This window comes from Nicotiana tabacum, chromosome 14 (genome assembly GCF_000715075.1).
Source record: "Nicotiana tabacum cultivar K326 chromosome 14, ASM71507v2, whole genome shotgun sequence".
NCBI lineage: Eukaryota > Viridiplantae > Streptophyta > Magnoliopsida > Solanales > Solanaceae > Nicotiana > Nicotiana tabacum.
Window position 1 is genome coordinate 14875310 of NC_134093.1, and position 24091 is coordinate 14899400.

The 24091-nt window shown below is 40.5% G+C and overlaps 1 protein-coding gene and 1 pseudogene across 1 annotated transcript; both read left to right on the plus strand.

Annotated features, from left to right (window-relative positions):
* Positions 1-877: 877 nt before the first annotated feature.
* Positions 878-3141, plus strand: LOC107763723 (1-aminocyclopropane-1-carboxylate oxidase homolog). Its single transcript, XM_016582215.2, has 3 exons — positions 878-1806; positions 2304-2625; positions 2771-3141. The coding sequence occupies exons 1-3, from the start codon at positions 1046-1048 to the stop codon at positions 2930-2932; spliced, it is 1245 nt and encodes a 414-aa protein (XP_016437701.1). The 5' UTR covers positions 878-1045; the 3' UTR covers positions 2933-3141.
* A 16477-nt stretch (positions 3142-19618) lies between these two features.
* Positions 19619-22164, plus strand: LOC107759788 (1-aminocyclopropane-1-carboxylate oxidase homolog; annotated as a pseudogene).
* Positions 22165-24091: the final 1927 nt, after the last annotated feature.

Below are 24091 nucleotides of genomic sequence, written 5' to 3' on the forward strand. Positions count from 1 at the left end.
AAAATATATACAAAAATAGACTGTCATTATACAAAAAATATACTAAATAGACTGTCACTATACAAAAATATACTAAATAGACTGTCACTATGCAATTTATATACAATAGACTGTCATTATAAAAAATATATATAAAATAGACTATTACTATACAAAATATATACTAAATAGACTGTCACTATACAAAAAAATATACAAAATATACTGTCACTATACAAAATAAACTGTCACTATACAAAAAATATACAAAATAGACTGTCACTATACAAAAAATATACAAAATAGATATTTCGGGTTATTGGATGTAATATGTTTGGGCCGGAGGACCATTTTGTGTTAATGGGCAAAAACATGAGCTATTAAAAATTTGAGGGACTATAGAGGGTAGTTTTCTCAATATTTTTCGATTTAACTATTGAGGAAATAGCCTATATGTGAACCTTAAGTAGAAAAGATGTTATATTAATATTATAGCCAGTAGTGACGTTTTGTAGTGAATGCTGGAATGACTACTGCAGTTATCAGAAGGCAGAACCTGATCTTTTCATATCTCATTATTGGACATAAAGTTAAAATCTAGCAGTGATTAACAAACATACTAAACCAAGAGAATAACAATTTATTCAACCAAGAATGACTATTTCTGTTCTTGCTCACTCCTACCTGATTTTGATTATGATATATTTTATATGTTCTATTTAGTTTTTACATAAAAGGGCCTCAAATAATTATAACTCAAAGTATAACCACACAAAGTCACTGCACTTTTATTCATATTCAATTTCTGAAAGTGACCAAAGGTGGTCCTAGTGAAAGCTGGCATCTCTATTACCTTTGTGTGGTCGGGGAGATAGTGGTTCCTTTTTCTTTTTTATTTATAAAATGTAAATTCTTATATTTTTAAAGTTTACTTAGCTTTCTTCTGGTGTTCCAAGAGTGGGAACTTTTTCACCTCACCGGTCTTTTGCACAAATGTATGGATGCGTGTGTGCTTTCTCGCTCCTTCACCTCCATCCTAGGATCACGCGCATAGACTCTAGCAGAAATGTATAGTAAGTCTGCGTACAATAGACCCTTGTGCTCTCCGCCCCCTTCCCCTCCACCGCAGGATCACGCGCATAACAAAAGCTTAGTGCACCCGATTACCGGAGTGATTGTGACATTCAAATATTTGCTGCATCTAAAAATCTTACCTGCATACACTTTCAAAGTAACTTGTATTTACAGTTTCAACGAAAACACGAAAAAACAAGAAACAAAGATGGGTTTCTCCAGTGGTGAAGAAGTTGAGGCTACATTTCAACAAAATTATGATAGACAGAGTGAATTAAAAGCATTTGATGACACAAAAGCTGGTGTCAAAGGGGTTGTTGATGCTGGAATTACTAAAGTACCCCGGATATTCATTCATCCACAAGAAAGCATACACAACTCCTCAAACTCCACTGAGAAAAAGTTAATTTTTCCAGTAATAGATCTTGAAGGCATTGATCATCCAATCAAGCATAAAGAAATTGTTGATAAAGTTCGAGATGCATCAGAGACATGGGGATTTTTTCAAGTGCTCAATCATGGAATTCCATTACCTATCCTTGAAGAAATGTTACAAGGAGCTCGGCGATTTTTCGAGCAAGATATTGAGATTAAGAAACGATATTATACTCGAGATAATACAAAAAAAGTGGCACATGTTAGCAATTTTGATCTGTATAGCAAATCTGTTCCAGCAGCAAGCTGGAGAGACTCACTTTATTGTGTTATGGCTCCTAATCCTCCTAGTCCAGAAGAATTGCCAACAGCTTGCAGGTATGTTCTAACATGAATCAGAAAGAAAATATTCTTTTACAAAAGACCAACCAAATTTGCTTACTTTTTAGTATCTAGTTATGTTCAGTACAGGGCTAGAAACAGATCCTAGATTTAAACTTTTATGGGTTCAAGTTCGGGATTTATCACAGTCCATTTGATTTACTAGGTTCCAAGTCTATTATTTGTACTTATTTAGTAGTAGATTTATTAACACCTATATAGGGTATGAAGAAAAAATTGCTGAATTCGCTGAATCCATAGAAGGTGTATTCGATCCACCCCTGATGTTCAAATGTAACAAAAATCAAGAATACATCATGACAAAGTATTAGTATCTAATGTGCTGTCATTGCAGCTGCTTTATGTTAAAATGTGAATTTTGGTGGACAATATGGAAAATAACAACTTTTTACAGGAAGTGAAGTTGCTGAAAACTAATTGAGTAGACTAATTTGTATCTGCAGCTTTATCAATGTTTTATAATTTTTTTGCAGGGAGATTTTAATGGATTTTTCTAAGCATATGATGAAATTAGGCTACTCATTATTCGAATTATTGTCTGAGGGTCTCGGTCTCAATTCTTGGCATCTTAAAAATATGAACATTGCTGAGGGGCTATCAATTGGACACCATTACTATCCAGCATGTCCTCAGCCGGATCTCACTATAGGAACCAGAAAGCATTCGGACTGTGTTTTTATGACAGTGCTTTTGCAAGATGATATAGGAGGTCTACAAGTTCTTCACCAAAATCAGTGGATTGATGTTCCTCCTACATCCGGTGCTTTAGTGGTGAATATTGGAGATATGCTGCAGGTTAGAATTTTTTTACTAATAATACTTAAGCTTTTAGATGAAACGGTCACATAATTCAATACATGTTAATGTGATTGATAATTTAATCATAATACATTGTCTTGGTACTGAGACAAAATGTGCTTAACTTTTGATATTTTTTCAGCTCATATCAAATGACAAGTACCGAAGTGTTGAGCATAGAGTATTGTCAAATAAAGTAGGTCCAAGAATATCAGTCCCAAGCTTCTTCAGCACAGGTGCATTTCCCTCTTCCAAGATTTACGGACCAATTAAGGAATTGTTATCAGAATGTAATCCGCCATAGTATTGTGCAACCACAGTGAAAGAATATACAGACTTCTTCCGCAGTAAAGGCTTTGATGGAACTTCTGCTTTGATGCATTACAAGATCCTATCCTAGAAATGGAGAAATTTAGTCGAATGCTATCAGAGCTCAAAATTGAACTTATGATGTACAATTAGCGAATAAATATACTATAACCAATTATCTATAGATGTTGCCAAATGCCTTGCTAAGTTTTTGTTAGAATTTGTTCTAGCGATCTACTCAAGCTACAAGGTTTACAAGCAGTATAACACTTGAAAATCTCATCAATTATAGAAAATTAGAAGCATTTCTTATTAAACTTCCATATTACTATATGCTTTCTAGTCATGCTATCATGGATGATTGCTAATATTGTATACGGTCGAAATCGAACTCGTGGTGCATCCTAGCCTCCGACATGGTGAGCCAGGCTCGAGACATGACAATAAAGGACTGAAGATCGACCCCAAATCCCACCGGGCTAGAACCCGAGGGCAGAACGCCTGCCTTCGAGAATATCGAGGCCGTGATCCCGAAATCGATCCTAGACTCAAACGAGCTTGAAGAAACATTGTTAGCATAGCCAACATAAGACCAAAATATCCGTGACCGGTCGAAAATCTCGGCACGTATCAATAAGGAACTGGCAATTAGTAAATCAAGAGATTTTTTTACCTTTTATAGAATTATACCTAAAGTAGGACTCCTCTACTATATAAAGGGGGTCTGATAATTCATAAAACAGATTATAACGCGCATTCAAAAGTAATACATTATTATTTTTTTCTTTAAGCTCTTATTCTTCTGTATCTTGATACCGATCGAAGTGCATCCGGTTTGAGGGTGACTGACCTTCCAAGACTGAAATTCTCCAATTCGTGCGGTTTGAATTTATTTTGTCATCGTTTATTTCAATTGCAACTTAATTTATCACTTTGTGTCAAGTTAATCCGCATATCCTCAAAATCACATACAAATTCAATTGTTATCCGATTTTGAGGGTAAACAGTTTGGCGCCCACCGTGGGGCTAAGGATAATAGTAGTTATTTGATAGAAATTTCCATAACACACACTACTTTACACTTGTTCTTTGAAGTGTCTAATTTCATGTTAAATCTCAAAATGTCAAACTCTCAGTCAACACCCTTACATGTTGACGATGAGTCCGGCCATCACGGTAAAAATAACAACATAGTGCCCAGTGATGAGGTATCGCCCGTTGATCCCAGCAGAATTCCGGTCGCGGACCCGATTGATGCTAACTCGCATGTGGCCATCAACATAAATCTGCCTACCGACCTCGAGAATAGCATCCGTGGTGGAGCCCAATCGGCAGCCCAAAATACACAAAATATTGGAGGAGACGAGATCAATTTACGGGTGATCTTCGAAATGTTGCAGGCTCAAGTTTAACAGGCAGCGATAGCCCAGTTACAGAACCAAAGCTGTGCACCGAACAGAATTGAACCCGATCCGTCCCGGGAAGTCACCCGCAGGGATGAACCAGTCGCAGAAAAGTCGAATGAAAACGAATCGGGGACTAACCCCGAGATCATAAAGATGCTCAAGGATCTGACAAAACTGGTAGAATCAGGGGAGAAGAAAAACGAAGCTAATGACAAAAATGTGGAAACCTACAATTCTAGGGTCGACCAAATTCCAGGAGCACCGCCGATATTGAAAGGCCTGTATTCCAAGAAGTTCGTTCAAAAACCTTTTTCTTCGAGCGCGGCTCCAAAGCCGATCCCTAAGAAGTTCCGCATGCCCGAGATTCCTAAGTACAACGGAACGACCGACCCAAATGAGCATGTGACCTCCTACACATGTGCCATCAAAGGGAACGACTTGGAGGATGATGAGATCGATTATGTATTGTTGAAAAAGTTCGGGGAGACCCTGTCAAAAGGAGCTATGTTATGGTATCCCAATTTACCTCCTAATTCTATTGACTCTTTTATTATGCTTGCAGATTTCTTCGTAAAAGCACACGCTAGGGCTATTAAGGTCGAGACCAGGAAGTCACACCTTTTCAAGGAAAAACATAAGGATAATGAGATGCTTAGAGAATTCATATCCCATTTTCAAATGTAACGGATGGACCTGCCACCGGTCGTAGATGATTGGGCCGTTCAGGCTTTCACCCAAGGACTCAACATTCAGAGCTCGTTGTCTTCACATCAGTTGAAACAAAACTTGGTAGAATATCCGGCTGTCACTTGGGCCGATGTCCATAACCGGTATCAATCGAAAATCAGGGTCGAAGATGATCAGCTTGGGGCCCCTTCAGGGTCCGTGTATCCCGTCATAACCATCGACAGAGTCAAGAGAGATATCGATCGTGAACCGAGATCAAACAGAGATTGGTATCAGCCGTACAATGGAGACCGAAAAAGCAGTGGGTCTGGGCAGAACCCTATGAGAAATGAAAGGGGAAATGACCAAGGTCAGAGCAACCGAGGACTCATGAGCAAAAACAGCTTTGACAGGCCCATCGGGCCTAAAGAAGCGCCAAGATTATCAGAGTACAACTTTAACGTCGATGCCACCGCTATCGTATCTGCCATCGGACGCATCAAAGATATCAAATGGCCTAGACCTTTACAGTTCGATCCAACCCAAAGGGATCTTAACCTAATGTGTAAATATCATGACACTCATGGCCACAGAACAGAAGACTGCCGACAATTAAGAGAAGAGGTGGCCCTATTATTCAACAACGGACATCTTCGAGAGTTCCTGAGTGATCGGGCCAAGAATCACTTTAGGAACATGGATTCTAATAAGCAGACCGAGCAGGTGGAGCCTCAGCACGTCATTAACATGATCATCGATGGGGTCGTCCTTCCCCAGGGGCCAATGCTGAAGCGCACCAAAGTATCCATCATAAGGGAAAAACAGAATGGGATTACGTACCGGAAGGACCTTGTCTTTCAACTACGAAGACACTGAGGGTATCGTGCAGCTCCACAATGATGCACTGGTAATATCGGTACTCCTAAATAAATCTCGAATTAAGTATGTGTTAATTGATCCAGGTAGCTCAGCCAACATCATCAGATCGAGGGTCGTGGAACAACTCGACCTATAAGATCAGATCGTACCTGCGGTCCGAGTCCTTAACGAGCTTCAACATTGTATGCGAGACCACTAAAGGGGAGATAACATTACTGGTGACCGTCGCCAGAACCGTACAGGAAGCCAAGTTCTATGTAATCGAAGGGGATATGAGATACAATGCTTTGTTTGAGAGGCCATGGATCCACAATATGACAACAATACCTTCGACACTGCACCAGGTGCTGAAATTCCTAACACCCGGAGGAATCAAAACAGTTTATGGGGAACAACCGACCGCCAAGGAGATGTTCGCGGTCGATGAGGTGATCCCGGCATCCACACTCTCAACATCGGAGGATCCGAATCGGATGGTCAAAGACGGGGCCAAATAGCAATCACCGATATTAACCTCGACATAGTCGAAAGAACAAGGGGTAGACAAGGACGACGACTACGGAGTCCCCAGATCGTTCATAGCCCCCGACGATTCCGACGCTACAAAATCAACGGTCGAGGAACCGAAGCAAGTCGTACTAATTGAGTACTTGCCTGATCGAAAGGTATACCTGGGAACGGGGTTAAACCCCGAGCTCAGAAAAAAACTCATTGAATTTCTTATAGCTAACGAAGATTGTTTTGCTTGGTCCCACCTTGATATGACAGGGATCCCGCTGGAAATAACCACTCTCAACCTAAGTGTAAGGCCCCGTAAAAACTTTCTAATGATTTAAGATTTTAAAGTGCGTCAACGGTATTTGGGAATAATATATTTGATTATTAAATGAGACCTATGGGATAGAGTCACATCATATTGAATTGATAATGTATGTTTAAGGTGTGTTGGAACATACTAAGGAGTTTTGGAATTGGCAAGAACTTGTGTGGAACAAGTTGGACACATTAAGTGGAAATGATGTTTCAATTGGCACAAGACCCGAATTCAAATGAATAGAACTCCCTTAATATAATGACTTAGGTGGTGATCTATCTATAAAATTAAAGCCCTTTGAATCTAGTTTCCAACGCATCAAACCATTTGTCATTTGGATATGTATACAGAAAGTTATGGCCAATTTACTGGACCTGTGTCATATGCGCGGCCGCGCATATTTGAGAGTTTCTGCCTCAGGTGCGCGGCCAGATGCGCGGCCACTTGACCAGGTGTGTGGCCGCGCACGTAGGAGCTCATTTAATACCCCCAAGGCCGGGTAGAGATATGGGTTAAGTCATTTTTGACCTAAAACCTGATATTTTAGAGAGAAGTGAGAGTGTTCTAGAGAGAGGAAGTAGATGGAGTACTTTATTCATCAAGATCTTGTTCAAGCCTTGAAATCCAACAAGGAAATCTCACAAGATCTTCACTCAAGAGGTAAGGTTTCATACCCTAGTATTCAATTTCGGATTTGGGTAGAAAATGGTTGATTAGGAGTATGATTCTTGGGTGTAAGAGTATTATTTATATATGCTTGTACCAATAAGGTTTGTGGGAAGATTGTTGAGCTCAAATAAGTAAGGATTGGGTTGTGGAGTGAAATAAATCTTGTAGAAGAACCTTGTAGTTAAATTTGCACACCTAGTGTTTGATAAAATGCTCAAATGAGCTGAGACTATGAATGTATTCCTAATTATGGTTCAATTTTGTTATGTCTCAAAATAGATTTAGATTGCTAGAATTTCTGGAACGTTGTAGTAATTTAAGAAAAGCTCAAAGCGAGGTATGTTGGTTAAACTTCTTTCCTAGAATTGAATTCCATGATATTCTTGTAAGTCCAGAGTTATTCTTTATAAATCAACTATTCCGAATAAGCTTTGTGTTGAAAGGTATATGCTCAAAATGTATTCCGGATGTTCTTATCATATGATGTTATCCTTCGGAAATGTGTTCAAAGCATGAGTTGGGTATAAAAATGTTATGACTCCAAGTAGTGTTTCAAGTGAAGGCTATTATGCCAAATTGTGTAAGAAGTCTCAATGTGCGTAAGACTCTTAATTGCTCAAATGTGTACCTAAAGTGTTGATTGAAAATGTCTTATTGTTGATAACCTATGAAGATGGTTGGAAGTGAAATAAGTAAATTGGAGATATAAAGTGTGGCCAATGGTACCAATGAAATGAGATGATGTGAGAAAGATTATGAAATGAGCTTTGATTCAACTATTCTAAAATTGACTTTGAAAATAGAATTGCCTAAAAGCTTATAAACTCAAGTGATGCCCATATGTGGTTGTTTTAGCTAATGCTATGTTTAGTGAGTATTTTCAATGTGTTTTGCATTCTTACATATTCGTGAGTGGAAATTGTGTATTGTCCTTTTTGGAAAAAAATATTTCAAGAATAAATAATGTGCTACTTGTTTATGATTTTAACTTGTGCTTCGATTGCCAATCATTTTATTCCATTTTCTGGAAAGAAATCCATTGTGTCTAAAGTTTTTATTACTAATGAACCTAAAGTTGTGATTTCCGAAATGTTGTATTTGTTGATATTTATGATGATGATCCATGAAAGGAAAGATATGAAAGTGTGGAATATGAAATACGACCAATGTGCCATGAAATAAGAATCATATGAATGGCCAAGAGAGCCAATGAAATAATGATGTTATAAGTAGTTGAAAGTAATTGTGAAGTGATAGTATGAACATGAAATGTGGCCGTTGCCTAAAAGAGAATTATGAAGTGTTGTATGTCCCAATGGTTTCAACTATAGTTGTATGCTTCTGAAATAATGTGTGTAAATGACTTCGATTGTTAAGTCCCCAAGAGTCATGAATCTAGACAATGGCCTTAAGATGTCAAGTGAGTGAATAATGAGATGAAAGGGAGATGTCCGATGCTAAATGATGATGAACCTTAAGGAAAGAAATTGGGCTCATGTGCCATTGAAATTGACTTATTGATTTACCATGCATGTGCTAATGTAATGAGCTGCGTTTCTCCATAATGAGCATGAACATTAAGTATTCCAATAATATGGGAAATTACAACCTTAAATGTAATGACAAACTATGTCGCTTTGAATTTATATATGGTATTGTGATTGGGATACACCTTCACCCGCATATATTGAGGTGAGGCGGTAGGGCCGCTTTGTGTTGGGATTATGGTATTATGATACACCTCCACCCGCATATATTGGGGTGAGGCGGTAGGGCCGGTTTGTGTTGGGATTGTGGTATTGTGATATACCTCCACCCGCATATATTGGGGTGAGGCGGTAGGGACGCTTTGTGTAGGGATTGTGGTATTGTGATACACCTCCACCCGCATATATTGGGGTGAGGCGGTAGGGCCTCTTTGTGTAGGGATTGTGGTATTATGATACACCTCCACTCGCATATATTGGAGTGAGGCGGTAGGGCCGCTTTGTGTAGGGATTGTGGTATTGTGATACACCTCCACCCGCATATATTGGGGTGAGGCGGTAGGGCCGGTTTGTGTAGGGATTGCGGTATTGTGATACACCTCCACCCGCATATATTGGGGTGAGGCGGTAGGGCCACTTTATGTAGGGATTGTGGTATTTTTATACACCTCCACCCGCATATATTGGGGTGAGGCGGTAGGGCCGCTTTATGTTGGGATTGTGGTATTGTGATACACCTCCACCCGCATATGTTGGGGTGAGAAGGTAGGGCCGCTTTGTGTTGAGATTGTGGTATTGTGATACACCTCCACCCGTATATATTGGGGTGAGGCGGTAGGGCCACTTTGTGTAGGGATTGTGGTATTGTGATACACCTCCACCCGCACATATATTGGGGTGAGGCAGTAGGTCCGCTTTGTGTAGGGATTGTGGTATTGTGACACACCTCCACCCGCATATATTGGGGTGAGGCGGTAGGGCCGCTTTGTGTTGGGATTGTGGTATCGTGATACACCTCTACCCGCATTTATTGTGGTGAGGCGGAGGGCCGTTTTGTGTGAAGGTGGTTATAGAGGATCCCCGAATTAATATCTATAAATGATTAATGGAAGCACTTAGTAAATTGGCTCGACGTTGATGGTTATCTAAGCCCTTTTACTGTTACCATGATTCATCATATTCATGTTGAATTTTAAGCCCTTGAATAGGTGTATTTGTATTGTGTATGTAAACACTATGAACGGTCTATGAAACACACACGTATATTGTATAGGTGATACTGTGAACGGTTTATGAGACGCATAGGTGTATAATATGACATGTGAACACTAAGGACGGTCTATGAAATGTATATGTGTAAAATAAGAGAGGAAGGTGCCACTGTCATTGGCCTTGTTTGTACATGTTGTTACAATTACATTATATTATGTATTCCACGTATAGTTCATATGGCTCAGTTGATCCTAAAAGAAGTTTAGAATGATGCAAGTATAATAAGACTTGAAATGTGATTCTATAGGATGTTTCGTAGTTACTGGATGTACTTTATTTGCCTCTCTTTTGAGTTACCGTATTTTCATATGTTGTTTTGACTGCCTTACATACGAGTACTATTCCACATGTACTCACGTCCCTTTTGTCGGAGGCGCTGCATCTTTTAATAGATGCAAGTATACTTCTATAGGATGATATGGATCTTTGATAGGGATCTTCTTCACTACTCAACTTATGGTGAGCCCGCTACAGTTCTAGTGGGTGTTTGGGTCTAGTTCATTTTATGTATTTAGGTATCTATTGTCATAGAAGCTCCATGTATACTGTGGGTCATGTAATTAAAGATTTGAGTTTTTTCATGTATTTATGTTCACAGTATTTACAGCTATTTATAGAGCTGCGTAACCACCACGAGAAAGAAAGTATGGGCCATTGAGCCAAGAGTATTTAATATGAAAGTCAATATCTTATTATGGTATGGTAAATCATGCATGAGTAGTGATGAGAGGTTAATGTAAATTAGGCTTGCTCGACAGAGTTTACTCGGTTGAGTGTCGGTCATGCTCCTCGATTTCGGGGCATAACACTAAGCCTAGACCCGAAGTTCCACCCGGTCAAGCAGAAGAGGAGACCCTAGTCTGAGGTCAAACATACTTTTATCAAGGATGAGGTATCTAAACTCCTTAAAATAGGGTCCATTTGGGAAGTTAAATACCCGGATTGGTTAGCGAACATAGTGGTAGTCCCTAAAAAAGGGAATAGATTAAGAATGTGTGTGGACTATAAGGATTTGAATAAGGCATGTCCCAAGGACTCCCTTCCCTTTGCCCAACATCGATCGCATGATCGATGCCACGGTCGGCCATGAGATCCTCAGTTTTCTTAATGCCTACTTCGGGTACAACCAAATAAGGATGAACCCGGGCGATCAGGAAAACACCTCCTTCATCACTAAGTATGACACTTACTGCTATAACGGGATGCCATTTGGATTAAAAAATACCAGTGCCACTTACCAACGCCTAGTAAACCAGATGTTCGAGTAACAAATAGGAAAATCAGTGGAGGTTACATTGACGATATGTTGGTTAAGACCCTGTGAACAGAGGACCATTTGAAACATTTGTAGGAAACCTTCAGCATATTAAAGAAGTATAATATGAAGCTGAACCCGGAGAAATGTACATTTGGAGTTGGATCCGGTAAATTCCTCGGATTCATGGTATCCAATCGGGGAATCGAGATCAATCCCGAAAAGATCAAAGCCATCGAAGATATCATGATTGTGGACAACGTGAAGGCCGTGCAACTATTAACCGGACGTATAGTCGCCCTGGGGCAATTCATCTCGAGGTTCTCTAACAAGAGCCACTAATTGTTCTCACTATTGAAGAAGAAGAATAACTTCTCATGGACACTGGAGTGCCAACGGGCCTTGGAGGAACTCAAGCGGTATCTATCGAGCCCACCTCTGCTCCACATACCGAAGACACACGAACAACTATACATGTACTTGGTAGTATTGGAGATAGCGGTATGTAGAGTCCTGGTCCGAGAAGAGAAAGGTATGCAATTTCCAATTTACTATGTTAGTAGAACCCTTGGCGAGGCCGAAACTAGGTACCCTCACCTAGAAAAGCTGGCGCTCGCTTTGCTATGCGCCTTTAGGAAGCTGAAGCCATATTTTCAATGTCATCCCATATGTGTTGTGACTACTTACCCATTACGAAATATAATGCATAAACCCGAACTCTCGGGGCGATTGGCCAAATGAGTTGCGGAGATCAGCGGGTATGATATTGAATATCGACCCCGGACTGCCATTAAATCTCAAATTTTGGCAGACTTTGTGGATGACTTTACGCCGTCCCTAATACCCGAGGTCGAAAGAGAGTTGTTGGTGAACTCGGGGACGTCTTCAGGGATCTGGACCCTCTTTACGGACGGCGCCTCGAACACAAAAGGATCCAGACTTGGCATTATGTTGAAGCCACCAACAAGAAATGTAGTTAAACACTCTATTAGGACTGTAAAATTTACTAACAATGAGGCCGAATATGAGGCCATGATTACAGGTCTCGAACTAGCCAAAAGCTTGGGGGCGAAGGTGATCAAAGCTAAGTGCGACTCCTTCCTCGTGATGAACCAAGTTAATGGGACGTTCGAGGTTAGAGAGGAACAAATGCAAAGGTACCTGGATAAGTTGCAGGTAACATTACATCGATTCAAGGAGTGGACTCTACAACACGTACCTCGGAATCAAAACAGTTAGGCCGATGCCCTTGCTAACCTGGGGTCATCGGTCGAGGACGATAAGTTCAATTTGGGGGCGGTCGTACAACTCATGAGATCGGTAGTGGAAGAAGTCCACGCCGAGATAAACTCAACGAGCCTGACTTGGGACTGGAGAAACAAATATGTAGAATATCTGAAGACCGAAAAACTTCCCTCGGATCCAAAAGAATTGAGGGCCCTGCGTACGAAGGCTGCCCGGTTTAGCTTGTCCGAAGATGGAACCCTGTTCAGAAAAACATTCGATGGCCCACTTGCGATATGTCTAGGACCAGGAGATACCGAGTACGTTCTGAGGGAAATTCACAAAGGCACCTGCGAAAATCATTCAGGCACAAAATCATTGGTTCGAAAGATAATCAGAGCCGGCTACTACTGGATCGACATGGACAAGAACACGAAGGAGTCCGTACCAAAATGTGATGAATGTCAAAGACATGCTCCGATGATTCATCAACCCGGGGAGCTGCTGCATTCAGTTTTGTCACCATGGCCGTTCATGAAATGGGGGATGGACATCGTTGGCCTCCTTCTTTGGGAACCCGGTAAGGCTCAATTTATATTATTTATGACTAACTATTTTTCTAAGTGGGTGGAAGCCCAGGCATACGAGAAGGTCAGGGAGAATGAAGTCATCGATTTCATTTGGGACCATATCATATGTCGGTTTGGAGTGCCGGCCGAGATCGTATGCGACAATGGGAAATAGTTCATCGGTAGCAAAATAAACAAGTTTCTCGAAGACCATAAGATGAAAAAGATCCTATTAACGCCCTACCACCCTAGTGGGAACAATCAAGCAGAATCGACCAACAAAACCATACTCCAAAACCTAAAAAAAAGGTTAACCGTTGCCAAAGGAAAATGGAAGGAAATCCTGCCCGAAGTCCTATGGGCATATTGCACGACCTCGAAGTCTAGTACCGGGTACACCCCGTTCTCGCTAGTTTACAGCACCGAATCTCTAATACTGCTCGAAGTCGGAGAACCAAGTCTCAGGTTACAATATGCAACCAAGGAATCAAACGACGAGGCCATGAATACGAGCCTGGAGCTATAAGATGAAAGGTGCGAAGCCGCCCTTGTCCGATTGGCCGCCTAAAAACAGCGAATCGAGAGGTATTACAATCGAAGGGCCAATCTTCGACACTTCAGTGTCGGGGACTTAGTGTTAAGAAAAGTCATACTAAGCACCCAGAACCCGAACGAATGGAAGCTGGGGCCGAACTGGGAAGGACCATATCAAATTATCGAGATCACCGGAAAAGGATCGTACAAACTCAGAGCAATGAACGGTGAATGACTACCGAACAACTGGAATGTAACTCACTTGAAGCGATACTATTGCTAAGGTATGACCCCATTCATTCCTTTTAATTATTTGCATTTAGAACTAACACTTGCAGGCAACCGTCAAAGAACTATACAATTTTTAGGTCTGAAAGAACGCGTTGCACTCTTTTTCCCTTAAATCGGTTTTGTCCCAAATGGTTTTTCGGCAAGGGTTTTAACGAGGCAACAGTAAATCGTGCTAACTAAGAATTGAAGGCTAGATACGAACCATAGTTGAAGAAAACAACAACAGTGTTCGAGGCTTCTCTATGATCGGCCTCCAACACTGGGGGGGCATCACCCTCAGACAATGATTTTAGCAAGGAAAGAAACTTTGTGAACGAATAGTCTCGGCTCGATCGATAGGATTTACTGTAAGGGCCAAACGGTCGAATGAGCCATGACCACATAGACTGCTCGAGCCCTAACATGAAGCTTGTACACATGTGTAATCGTATATATTATGCACATTAATAAAAAGAAGTTTCTACCTTGCAGATAAATATCTTGTCCCTTAAAAATCTTTTCCTCTTAAGGAATTTCCTACATTCGATCCCCTAAAGATATCGAGCCCAAGGGCCGCCTTTATCTGGGTTCAAAGGATCGTGCTCACTCGGGGACTGCCATCCAAAGACAAACTCGGACGACCCGGGCTATCAAAGCCCGGGGGCACAAGACCTATTAGGCAGTGCCCGAACTTGAAAGGCTACGACCATCCCCACTCGGGGACTGTTATCTTAGGCAAGCCCGGATAACTCGGGGTAACAAGCCCACTAAGAAATACCCGAACTAAAAAGGCTACAACCATATTAAAATGGCTCGGAGACGTCCGAGACCCGTAACAAAAAACAAGGCCTTCAAAATTTCTAAACCGGTTCTAAAGGCTACCCTCGGCAAACTATAATCTAAAACATTATAAGTACTTTGGGGAAAGGTTTTCAGTCACACCGAACCCCCACGATACCTTAAACAAAATAATATCGAAGGCAAGGCCTGTTCGAACCTCCGAACATGACCTAACTATTTCATGCTAAGGCATTTCGATCTTCACAAATATAAAGAATAAAGCAAAGGAAAACAAACTTAGAAATTGTCGAAGGGAAAAAAGAAGCCTTGTATTATATATATAGTCTTTACAAAGGCCAAATGGCCTTGACAAAAAGTACAAAGGTACAAAAACACAAAAAACAAAAAAGAAAATGAAAATGTACAAGGCACTTAAACGGCCTGGTCTTCACCGGAGCCCGCCTCGCCGCCAAGGTCTTTGGAGTCTCCCCCACCCTTAGATCCGCTCGAACCCTCGGAGTCTTCTTCATCCTCGGGATACGCCAACTTCTTGGCCTCGCTTCGAGCCCCTTAGCACTCTCAATTTTGGCCGATAAGTCGAAATCCCGAGCATGAATTTCCTCGAGGGCCTACCTTCGGGATTGCCGCTTCGTGTGCTCGACGATATCCTTCAGTCGATCCTGGGCCGCCTCGGCATAGGCCTTATATTGGGCCACCATCGCGTCATCATCGGCTTTAACCACCACGACCACCGACTTGGCCCTTTTTAAGCTCCTTGGCAAGAGTTTGTCTATCAGAGACGGTCGAGCTTAGATGGGATTGGAGCTCCTCAACCTTTTGGGCCCGTACCTCGGCCTTTTCCTTTGCCGCTCGAAGCTGGACCTCAGCCGAAGTCAGCTGCACCCAAGCAGTCTCTTGTTTCGAGGCTAGGCAGTCCATCTTGCCTCTCTATTCTTCGGCCTCGGCCTTGATTACATCCATCTCAGCTCGGAGTTGGTCGATCCGATCGATCTTCTGTTGGACCTGCGGATTCCGACTATTAGTCACCGAGTCTAGCTCATCGTCACTAACTTCAAATTTTTTTACCTATTCAACCAGGTCGGCATGCTCCTTCCGGGCCACCTCCAACTCAGCTCGGAGTCTCTTAGCCTCCCCTTCATGCTGCTCACTGAGAAGTTTGTAAGTATCTCTCTTCTCAGTGAGAACTCGGACCTCGGCTTCAAGCTGGTTTAGCTTGTTCCGATATCGAAGAAAAATTTCATGATGAAGCACCGAGGCCTACAGACACAAAGAAAAATATTAGGGTTATCCATGAATTAGTTTAAGTACAAATTAGAGTCATCAAGAAATATCTGAAGTTACCCGGTTTAGCGCCTGTTATGCTTTGTTGAACAGGCAAGGCGCATATACCTCGTTCATCTTGACTTGGTTTTCCTCGGTCAGCAGACACCAAAGGTAACTGGCCACCCCTACGGGGGCGGAGAGGGCCCGGGCATCCTCCGGAATAGAGATGACAATGGATCGCTTCTGGTCAGGATCCATGCTCGGAGCCGAGAACCGGTTGATCAGTTTCGGGTTTGAGGAAGGCCCGCTTGTTCCTGAAGATGGACTCTTCTTTTGCACCTCTATGTCACCCAATCCGGTGACGTCCTCCATGGCGGTAAAATCTACGCCATCAAAAAAGCCGCGGAAGGGGTCATCCGCCCCATGGCCCCCCTCGTTGGGGCGTTCTTTCACTGTTTGGGCCTCGTTATACATGGACTCGGTGAACGAGGGCGACTCGGTGATGTATATCACACCGAGTACTTCATTTGGGGCATTGCCATCCCGGGGAGACCCGTCCACGGCCTCTTCATTAGCCTCCCTAGCTTGAGGCAAACCAACCTCGCTTCTCTCTGGTTCGGAGGCCCCTTGCCACTTGAGCTGCGACGGCTCGCGGGCTACCAGATCAAAGGCTTCTCTTTCTTCTTCGGACTTGTCTCTAAGCCAATAGAGTGAGTTCGAGGATGGTGCTCGGGCGCTGGTACTTTCTTTAGACTTGTGCACCAACCTTCTTCTTGTTTTCTTCTTCTCCGAGCTTGGAGAACTCGGAGCCCTCTTTCTTTTCTTCTCTTAGGCCTGTCTCGGAGCAGGGGACTCGGTAGGTAAGTCCTCGCTACCAGCTGGAGGCCTCAGTTTGACATCCTTGGATAAACCTGCGAAAAGAAATAAAACAAGTGAGAACTTAATGACACAAAAGGAGCCCAAATATTACAAAGGAAAGGAATCTCACCATGAGAACGGGCCTCCCAACGGCCCTTCGAAAGCTCGCGCCATGAGCGCTCAGAATAGGAAATTTGTGATACGATGCCCTCGACCCACTCCTTGAGTCGAGGGACCGCATTCGGGACCCGAGCAACAACTGCACCACTACAAAGCACCGATAAGAAGGAAGGAAAAAAGCGTAAAATCAAATTTTGAAAGCAAAATTATACTTACGTGATGTATTCCACTTCTCGGGGAACGGCATACGCTCAGCTAGGATCAAGTCCGAAATTCTCACTCGGACATAACGGCCTTGCCAGCCTTGATCTCGGCCTTCATCAATACTCGAGAACGAGGCTTTGTTGGCCAGGCGCATGAGCTTTATCAGTCCCCCCCAGAAGATTCGGGGACTGTACAAGTATAGGAGATGGTCGACGGTGAACGAGAAGCCATCGATTCTGCTCACGAAGAACCAAAGGAGGATCACGATCCTCTAGAGCGAAGGATAAATCTGACCGAGGCATACCTCGTACCTCTTGCAGAATTCAACGATGATCGGGTCCATCGGGCCTAATGTAAAGGGATAAATATAAACACTTTGGTATCCCTCGACATGGGTGGTGATGGTTTCATCGAGGTCAGGGATCACTATGCCCTTACCGGCCCAATTGCAATCTTTTCGGACCATAGGAAGGACTTCTTCGGTGATCGAGCATATGTACCTTGAGACCTACTCACACTGTCCATGTACGGAGGAAGGTTTTTCGACCTTAAAATCGACGGTTACTGAGCATCCTCCGGGGATGAACATTTTCAAAGGGAGTTTCGATACTGGTTCATCGATGGCAGTATGCGAAACAGTTTCTTCGGCCTCAGTAGCCGACCGCAAAGTAGAAGGTGTTTCTTTTTTGGGAACGATTTTTGAAGTCTTCGACATTTCTTTAAAAAATGGAGGAAAAATAAAGAAAGAAAGGAAGTTGAAGGTGTGCACTTGTTGGCTTGAGATAGAGATGTACAAAAGTTTTTGCAAAAGATCTCAAATAAACTAGAGTATAATTGCTAGAAAGTATTGAAATTTCAAAGATACGGGGGTAGAAGGTTTGAATGTAAAGTTAAAATGAACAAAGGTAGAGGTATTTATAGTATTTCAGCGGCGGTTCGCATCCAGGAATGGCCGATCGGCGACTGACATGCATTTAATGCCGTTAATACTTGACTGACTAGACGTTTTGTTTGTCTTGTCGTTTCTGTCACGGGGTATCGAAGTAAGAGTCGGAAGCTCATGACGTTTCTCGTCGTCTACTCTCCGAAAAACGATGGGACTATCTGTATAAGGTCGAAATCGAATTCGTGTTGCATCCTAGCCTCCGACATGGTGAGCCAGGCTCGAGACATGACAATAAAGGACTGAAGATCGACCCCAAGTCCCATCGAGCTAGAACCCGGGGGCAGAACGCCTGCCATCGAGAATATCGAGGCCGTGATCCCGGAATCGATCCTAGCCTCGAACGAGCTCGAAGAAACATTATTAACATAGCCAACAGAAGACTGAAATATTCGTGACCGGTCGGATATTACGGCGGGAATCTCGGCACGTATCAATAAGGAACCGACAATCAGTAAATTAAGAGATTTTGTACCTTTTATAAAATTGTACCTAAAGTAGGACTCCTCTACTATATAAAGAGGGTCTGGTAATGCATAAAACAGATTGTAACGCGCACTCAAAAGCAATAAATTAGTATTTTTCTCTTTAAGCTTTTATTCTTCTGTATCTTGATACCGATCGAAGTGCATCCGGTTTGAGGGTGACTGACCTTCCAAGACTGAAATTATCCAATTCGTATAGTTTAAATTTATTTTGTCATCGTTTATTTCAATTGCAACTTAATTTATCACTTTGTGTCAAATTAATCCGCATATCCTTAAAATCACATACAAATTTAATTGTTATTCGATTATGAGGGTAACCAAATACACTAGCAGCTTTTAAACAAAAAGAATCCATTTCTTAGTTTTAATAGAAAGGATACTGGAGTTCATCTATTTCTTTTCTAGATTCAGTTCAGCATGTCACCATTTGACGATTCGCGGTGTTAATCATGGAGATAGAAGTGCAAGGTTGCCCTTAATTTCATAATTAAATTAGACTATTTTATGAGAAAACAAACTCACATATGCTGTACTCTTAAACTTTGGTGATTCATAGTCATTAATGTGTTGTGCCTACTGTAAATGGAAACTAGCTCAATGACTACAAATAACTAAGAGTAATGAAAATATTTGTTTTGTTCTGCTTATCTACCTTCCATAAGCAACACTATATGTTTATTGAGCCGAGGGTCTTCCGGAAACAGTCTCTCTACATCCTCAAGGTAGGGGTAAGGACTGCGTACATATTATCCTCCCCAAACCCCACTTGTGGAAATACACCGAATATGTCGTTGTTGTTGGGTTTTGGGGAGAGGGGGAGTGACAGTGGGTTCAGACAGTAACAAAGAAAGGGACTAAAAATGATTAACTAATCTTTTTGTTTTCTTCTGCTGAAATAGCTAGTTTATTGGTATGAATTAGTGATGATGACAATTGTGGTCCGAATTCTAAGTGTCCAAGAGTCTAAGTTAATGGCTCTTTGAAAATAACTCTAACCACTATGAGGTATGAGCAGATATCTAAATGTTTTCTTCCTCTTGTCTTTCCTCAAAAAAAAAAGGGACGATACACTATACGTAGGATCCAGGGACGGGTCGGACCATAAGGTTCTATTGCACGTAGCTTTACCCTGCATTTCTGCAAGAGCCTGTTTTCATGACTCGAACCCGTGACCTCCTGATCACTTGACAACAACTTTATTAGTTACGCCAAGCTCCCTTCTCCTCTTGTCTTTCCTCATTTTGAGAAATTCTCCATATCTATCTTAGAATATTTTGCAGTAAAACTCATCAACCATTTAAAGCTTATCATGTCAATCTCCTAGTTTATAACCTCTTATTTTTTTGTGGACAGAAAAGATAGTGTTTTGCATATAGAAGTAGTAGTATTTTTGATATCCAAATGCTTCCCATTAGGTTCTAAGAGACTCAGGCACTCTAATTGTTCATAACATCCAAGCAAAGAAGATTCGTCTTTCTTGAATCGAGGGTCTATCGGAAACAGCCTCTCTACCTTCAAGGTAGGGGTAAGGTCTGCGTACGCACTACCCTCCTCAAACCCTACTTGTAGGATTACACTGGGTTTGTTGTTGTTGTTGTATCCTAGCAAAGAAGGTGGTAGTCTCTAGTACTGATGATATTCAGGCCAAAATCCAGAAAAGTTATGACAAAATGAGTGAGTTAAAAGCCTTTGATGATACAAAGGCTGGTGTCAAAGGACTTGTTGATGCTGGAATTACTGAGGTGCCTCAAATATTCATTTTACCACCAAAAAACAGGACAGACTCCTCGGAAACCTGTGAAACACAGTGCATTTTTCCAGTTATAGATCTTGAAGGAATTGATGAAGATCCAATAAAGCATAAAGAGATTGTGGAAAAAGTACGAGATGCATCGGAGACATGGGGTTTCTTCCAAGTGGTTAATCATGGCATTCAAATATCCGTCCTGGAAGAAATGTTGCAAGGAACACGACGATTTTTTGAGCAAGATATTGATGTTAAGAAACAGTATTACACTCGAGATGGTCCGAAAAAGGTGATTTATACTAGTAATTTTGATTTGTATAGTCCTTCTGTTCCAGCAGCAAATTGGAGGGACTCACTTTTCTGTTTGATGGCTCCTACTCCTCCTAGTCCAGAAGAATTGCCAACAGCAAACAGGTATGTTCTGAGCATGACTTAGAAAACGAAACTATTTCAGTTCTTTACCTAGTAACAAAATATGTGTTCTGTTCTGACACAAATCAAGAAATAAACCAAGAAAATGTTGGCATTGCTATGTGCTTCCTTGAAATTAGTTTATGCTAAAAACTGTGTTTTCTGTTTTGACAAAAGTCAAGAATAAGAAAAAGGCAGCCCGGTGCACAAGGCATCACGCAGGGTCCAGGGAAGGGTCGCAACCCAACGAGTGTGACGTAGACAATCTACCCTAATGTAAGCAGTAATGACTGCTTCCACGGCTCGAACCCGTGACCTATAGGTCACACGGAGACAACTGTACCGTTACTTCAATACTCTCCTTCCACAAAAGTTAAGAATAAACCATGAAAATTTTGGCATTGTTATGTGATTCCTTGCAATTAATTTATGCTTAATGTGAGTTTTTTTATGGATACTGTTGGGAAACTAAGAAAGTTTAACTAGAAGTCTGGTCCCTGAGAGCCAAATGAGCATATAATTTCTATTTTGTAAATATTGATATGTGCTGTTTCACTAATTTTACTGAAATTGCTGCAGGGAAATACTACTGGACTATTCTAAGCATGTAATGAAATTAGGCTGCTCCTTACTTGAACTATTATCAGAAGGTCTTGGTCTCGATCGTTGTCATCTCAAAAATATGGATTGCTCTGAAATTGCTCGGTATTTTGGGACATTACTATCCAGCATGCCCTCAGCCAGGACTAACGATAGGCACCAATAAACATTCTGAGGGTTGATGTTCCTCCTACACCCGGTGCTCTTGTCGTGAACATTGGAGATCTTCTACAGGCTAGTATATTAATAAATATATATTAAACCTCGAACACCTTTTGCAAAATTTCTAGCTTCGTTGCTATTTGGCACTGAAACTAATTGGGCTTATTGTTGGTGGTTTTTCAGCTCATATCAAATGATAAGTACATAAGTGTTGAGCACATAGTATTGGCAAACAAAGTTGGACCAAGAATATCAGTTGCATGCTTCTTCTACACCGGTCCATAACCATCTTCTAGGCTTTATGGACCAATTACCGAATTATTGTCAGAAGATAATCCTCCAAAATATCGTGCAACTACAGTGAAAGACTACACTGATTACTTTCGTCAAAAAGGTCTAGATGGAACTTCTGCATTGTTGCATTACAAGATCTAATCATAGTTAATAATTGAATTTCTGATGATAGCAGAGGATTTTTCTGATGTATCACATGCTGAAGCTTCAAAAATATTGAAACATGCACTGTTATGCCAAGTCTTTTTTGTCTACTGCTAATGAGTATAATGGAAACTAGTTTGGAGCACAGATTATTGGCAAATAGTGTTGGTCCAAGACTAGATATAGGTCCATCTTGCAATTCCAAGATTATGGACCAACTACAAAATGTTATCAGAAGATCATCCCCCAAAGTATCGTGTCGGGCTGTCAAATTTGGCCCAAGCCCAAATGACTCGTCCAATCCATTCAAGGTTGGGCTAGTTATTGACCCGCCCATTGAATTCACCCCATCTTGACCCATCCCATTTAAAATTGGGCTGATTTTTATTCCATATTGATACATGAGTAATTTTGCTAAAATATCTTAAAATAATTCTTTTTTTATTTGATATATTATATATGACCATAAAAAAAAAATTCTTATTGGATAATTAAACAATTAATAAGAAAATAACACACATTAATTAAAGCTTGATAAGAGTTGGGCAGATTGAGTTATGACCCAAATTTTAGTCCATCTTGACCTAGCTCATCTCAGTCCAAGTAACTTTAGGCGGGTCATTGATCCGAATTTTACAATTACCAAACCAAACCAATTGTATCAGGTTATTAAATTTATAGACCAAATCAAACCAACAAAAGTCGGTTTTTTCAATCTCGATTTTTCTCGGGTTCTTCGAACTTTTTTTCCAATAAATTTGTGGTCCAAATATTTCTTTAGTCCTAAATACGATTTTACCAATAATAACCGTGTTTTTATTTTTTTTATTTTTTAGCGTTGACCTCAAATATGTTAGTCAATAGGTTGTATGGTTCCAATTTCAGTTCTACAAAACTAATGGAAACTTTAATCAACCATCCCTACTCAATTCTCCTTACTTTCTCATGTTTAGTAGTGTCCATTGCAATCGCATTCGGAGACAGTGAAATAGTCACAATTTACACAACCATGTAACTATAGTAATTGAACTTTTCAAATAATATTTCTTCTGCCAACGCAAAAACATCAAAAAGATAAAATGCATATCATATTGCACTCTGCATAAGAATTATCACCAACTTTTTACAAGTAGACATTACAGTCAAGAGTCCTAAAAAATAAACAAAAAAATATATATTATACTCTAAGAAGTTGATAGGGTTTGAGCTAATTGGGGTTTTTGCTCTAATGGAACGTATGGTTTCTTGCCTTTGGAGAAGAGGCAAAATGATTTCGATTGTTTTAGTCTTTTAGAACTAGCCTAGTTCTGCTTTAGAACTAGTTTTTAGTTTGGGCTCAAAATACTTTTATGGGCGAGACAAAAAAAAAAGGAAACTTTACATAACTGTCACAATTTAAAAAAAATATAACAAATTCGTAGCATGAAATCCAAATTACAGTTGTGGCAGGAAAATATTTATATTTGTAGCACACAGTTCCATTAAAATAGGAATATTGATTATTAATCTCTAAACATAAGCAATTTGAATGGAAAGTCAATAATTCTTTGTACAAAAATCATGCTTTTTTTTCTCTCTTTATCTATTAGCTTTCCTTCTTTTTCTTCATCTTCTTAATTTTATTTTCTGCCGACGCCAATATATTTTCTAAATTTGTTCTATTCGTTTTCTTTTTAATTATCTTTCTTAAGTGATTGGAAAATATTTATATTTGTAGCACACAGTTCGATTAAAATAGGAATATTAATTACTAATCCCTAAACATAAGCAATTTGAAGTGGAAAGTCAATAATTCTTTGTACAAAAATCATGTCTTTCTTTTCTTCTCTTTATCTATTAGCTTACCTTCTTTTTCTTCATCTTCTTAATTTTATTTTCTGCCGAAACCAATATATTTTCTAAATTTGTTCCATTCGTTTTCTTTTTAACTTTCTTAAGTTTTTCTCTTTCCTCTTTCTTCCTTTCTTAACATAAAGATCTTATTTCGATAATAGTATATGTTAATATATACAAAACTTATATATAAAAAATATACATTGAATTAACACATATAAAATATATATATATATATATA

Bases quoted from the DNA above. Each gene is read 5' to 3' on its own strand.
- LOC107763723 (XM_016582215.2), top strand. From the start codon at position 1,046: ATGTATAGTAAGTCTGCGTACAATAGACCCTTGTGCTCTCCGCCCCCT. The intron at 1,807-2,303 runs GTATGTTCTAAC...ATTTTTTTGCAG, and splicing joins GAATTGCCAACAGCTTGCAG to GGAGATTTTAATGGATTTTT. The intron at 2,626-2,770 runs GTTAGAATTTTT...ATATTTTTTCAG, and splicing joins ATATTGGAGATATGCTGCAG to CTCATATCAAATGACAAGTA.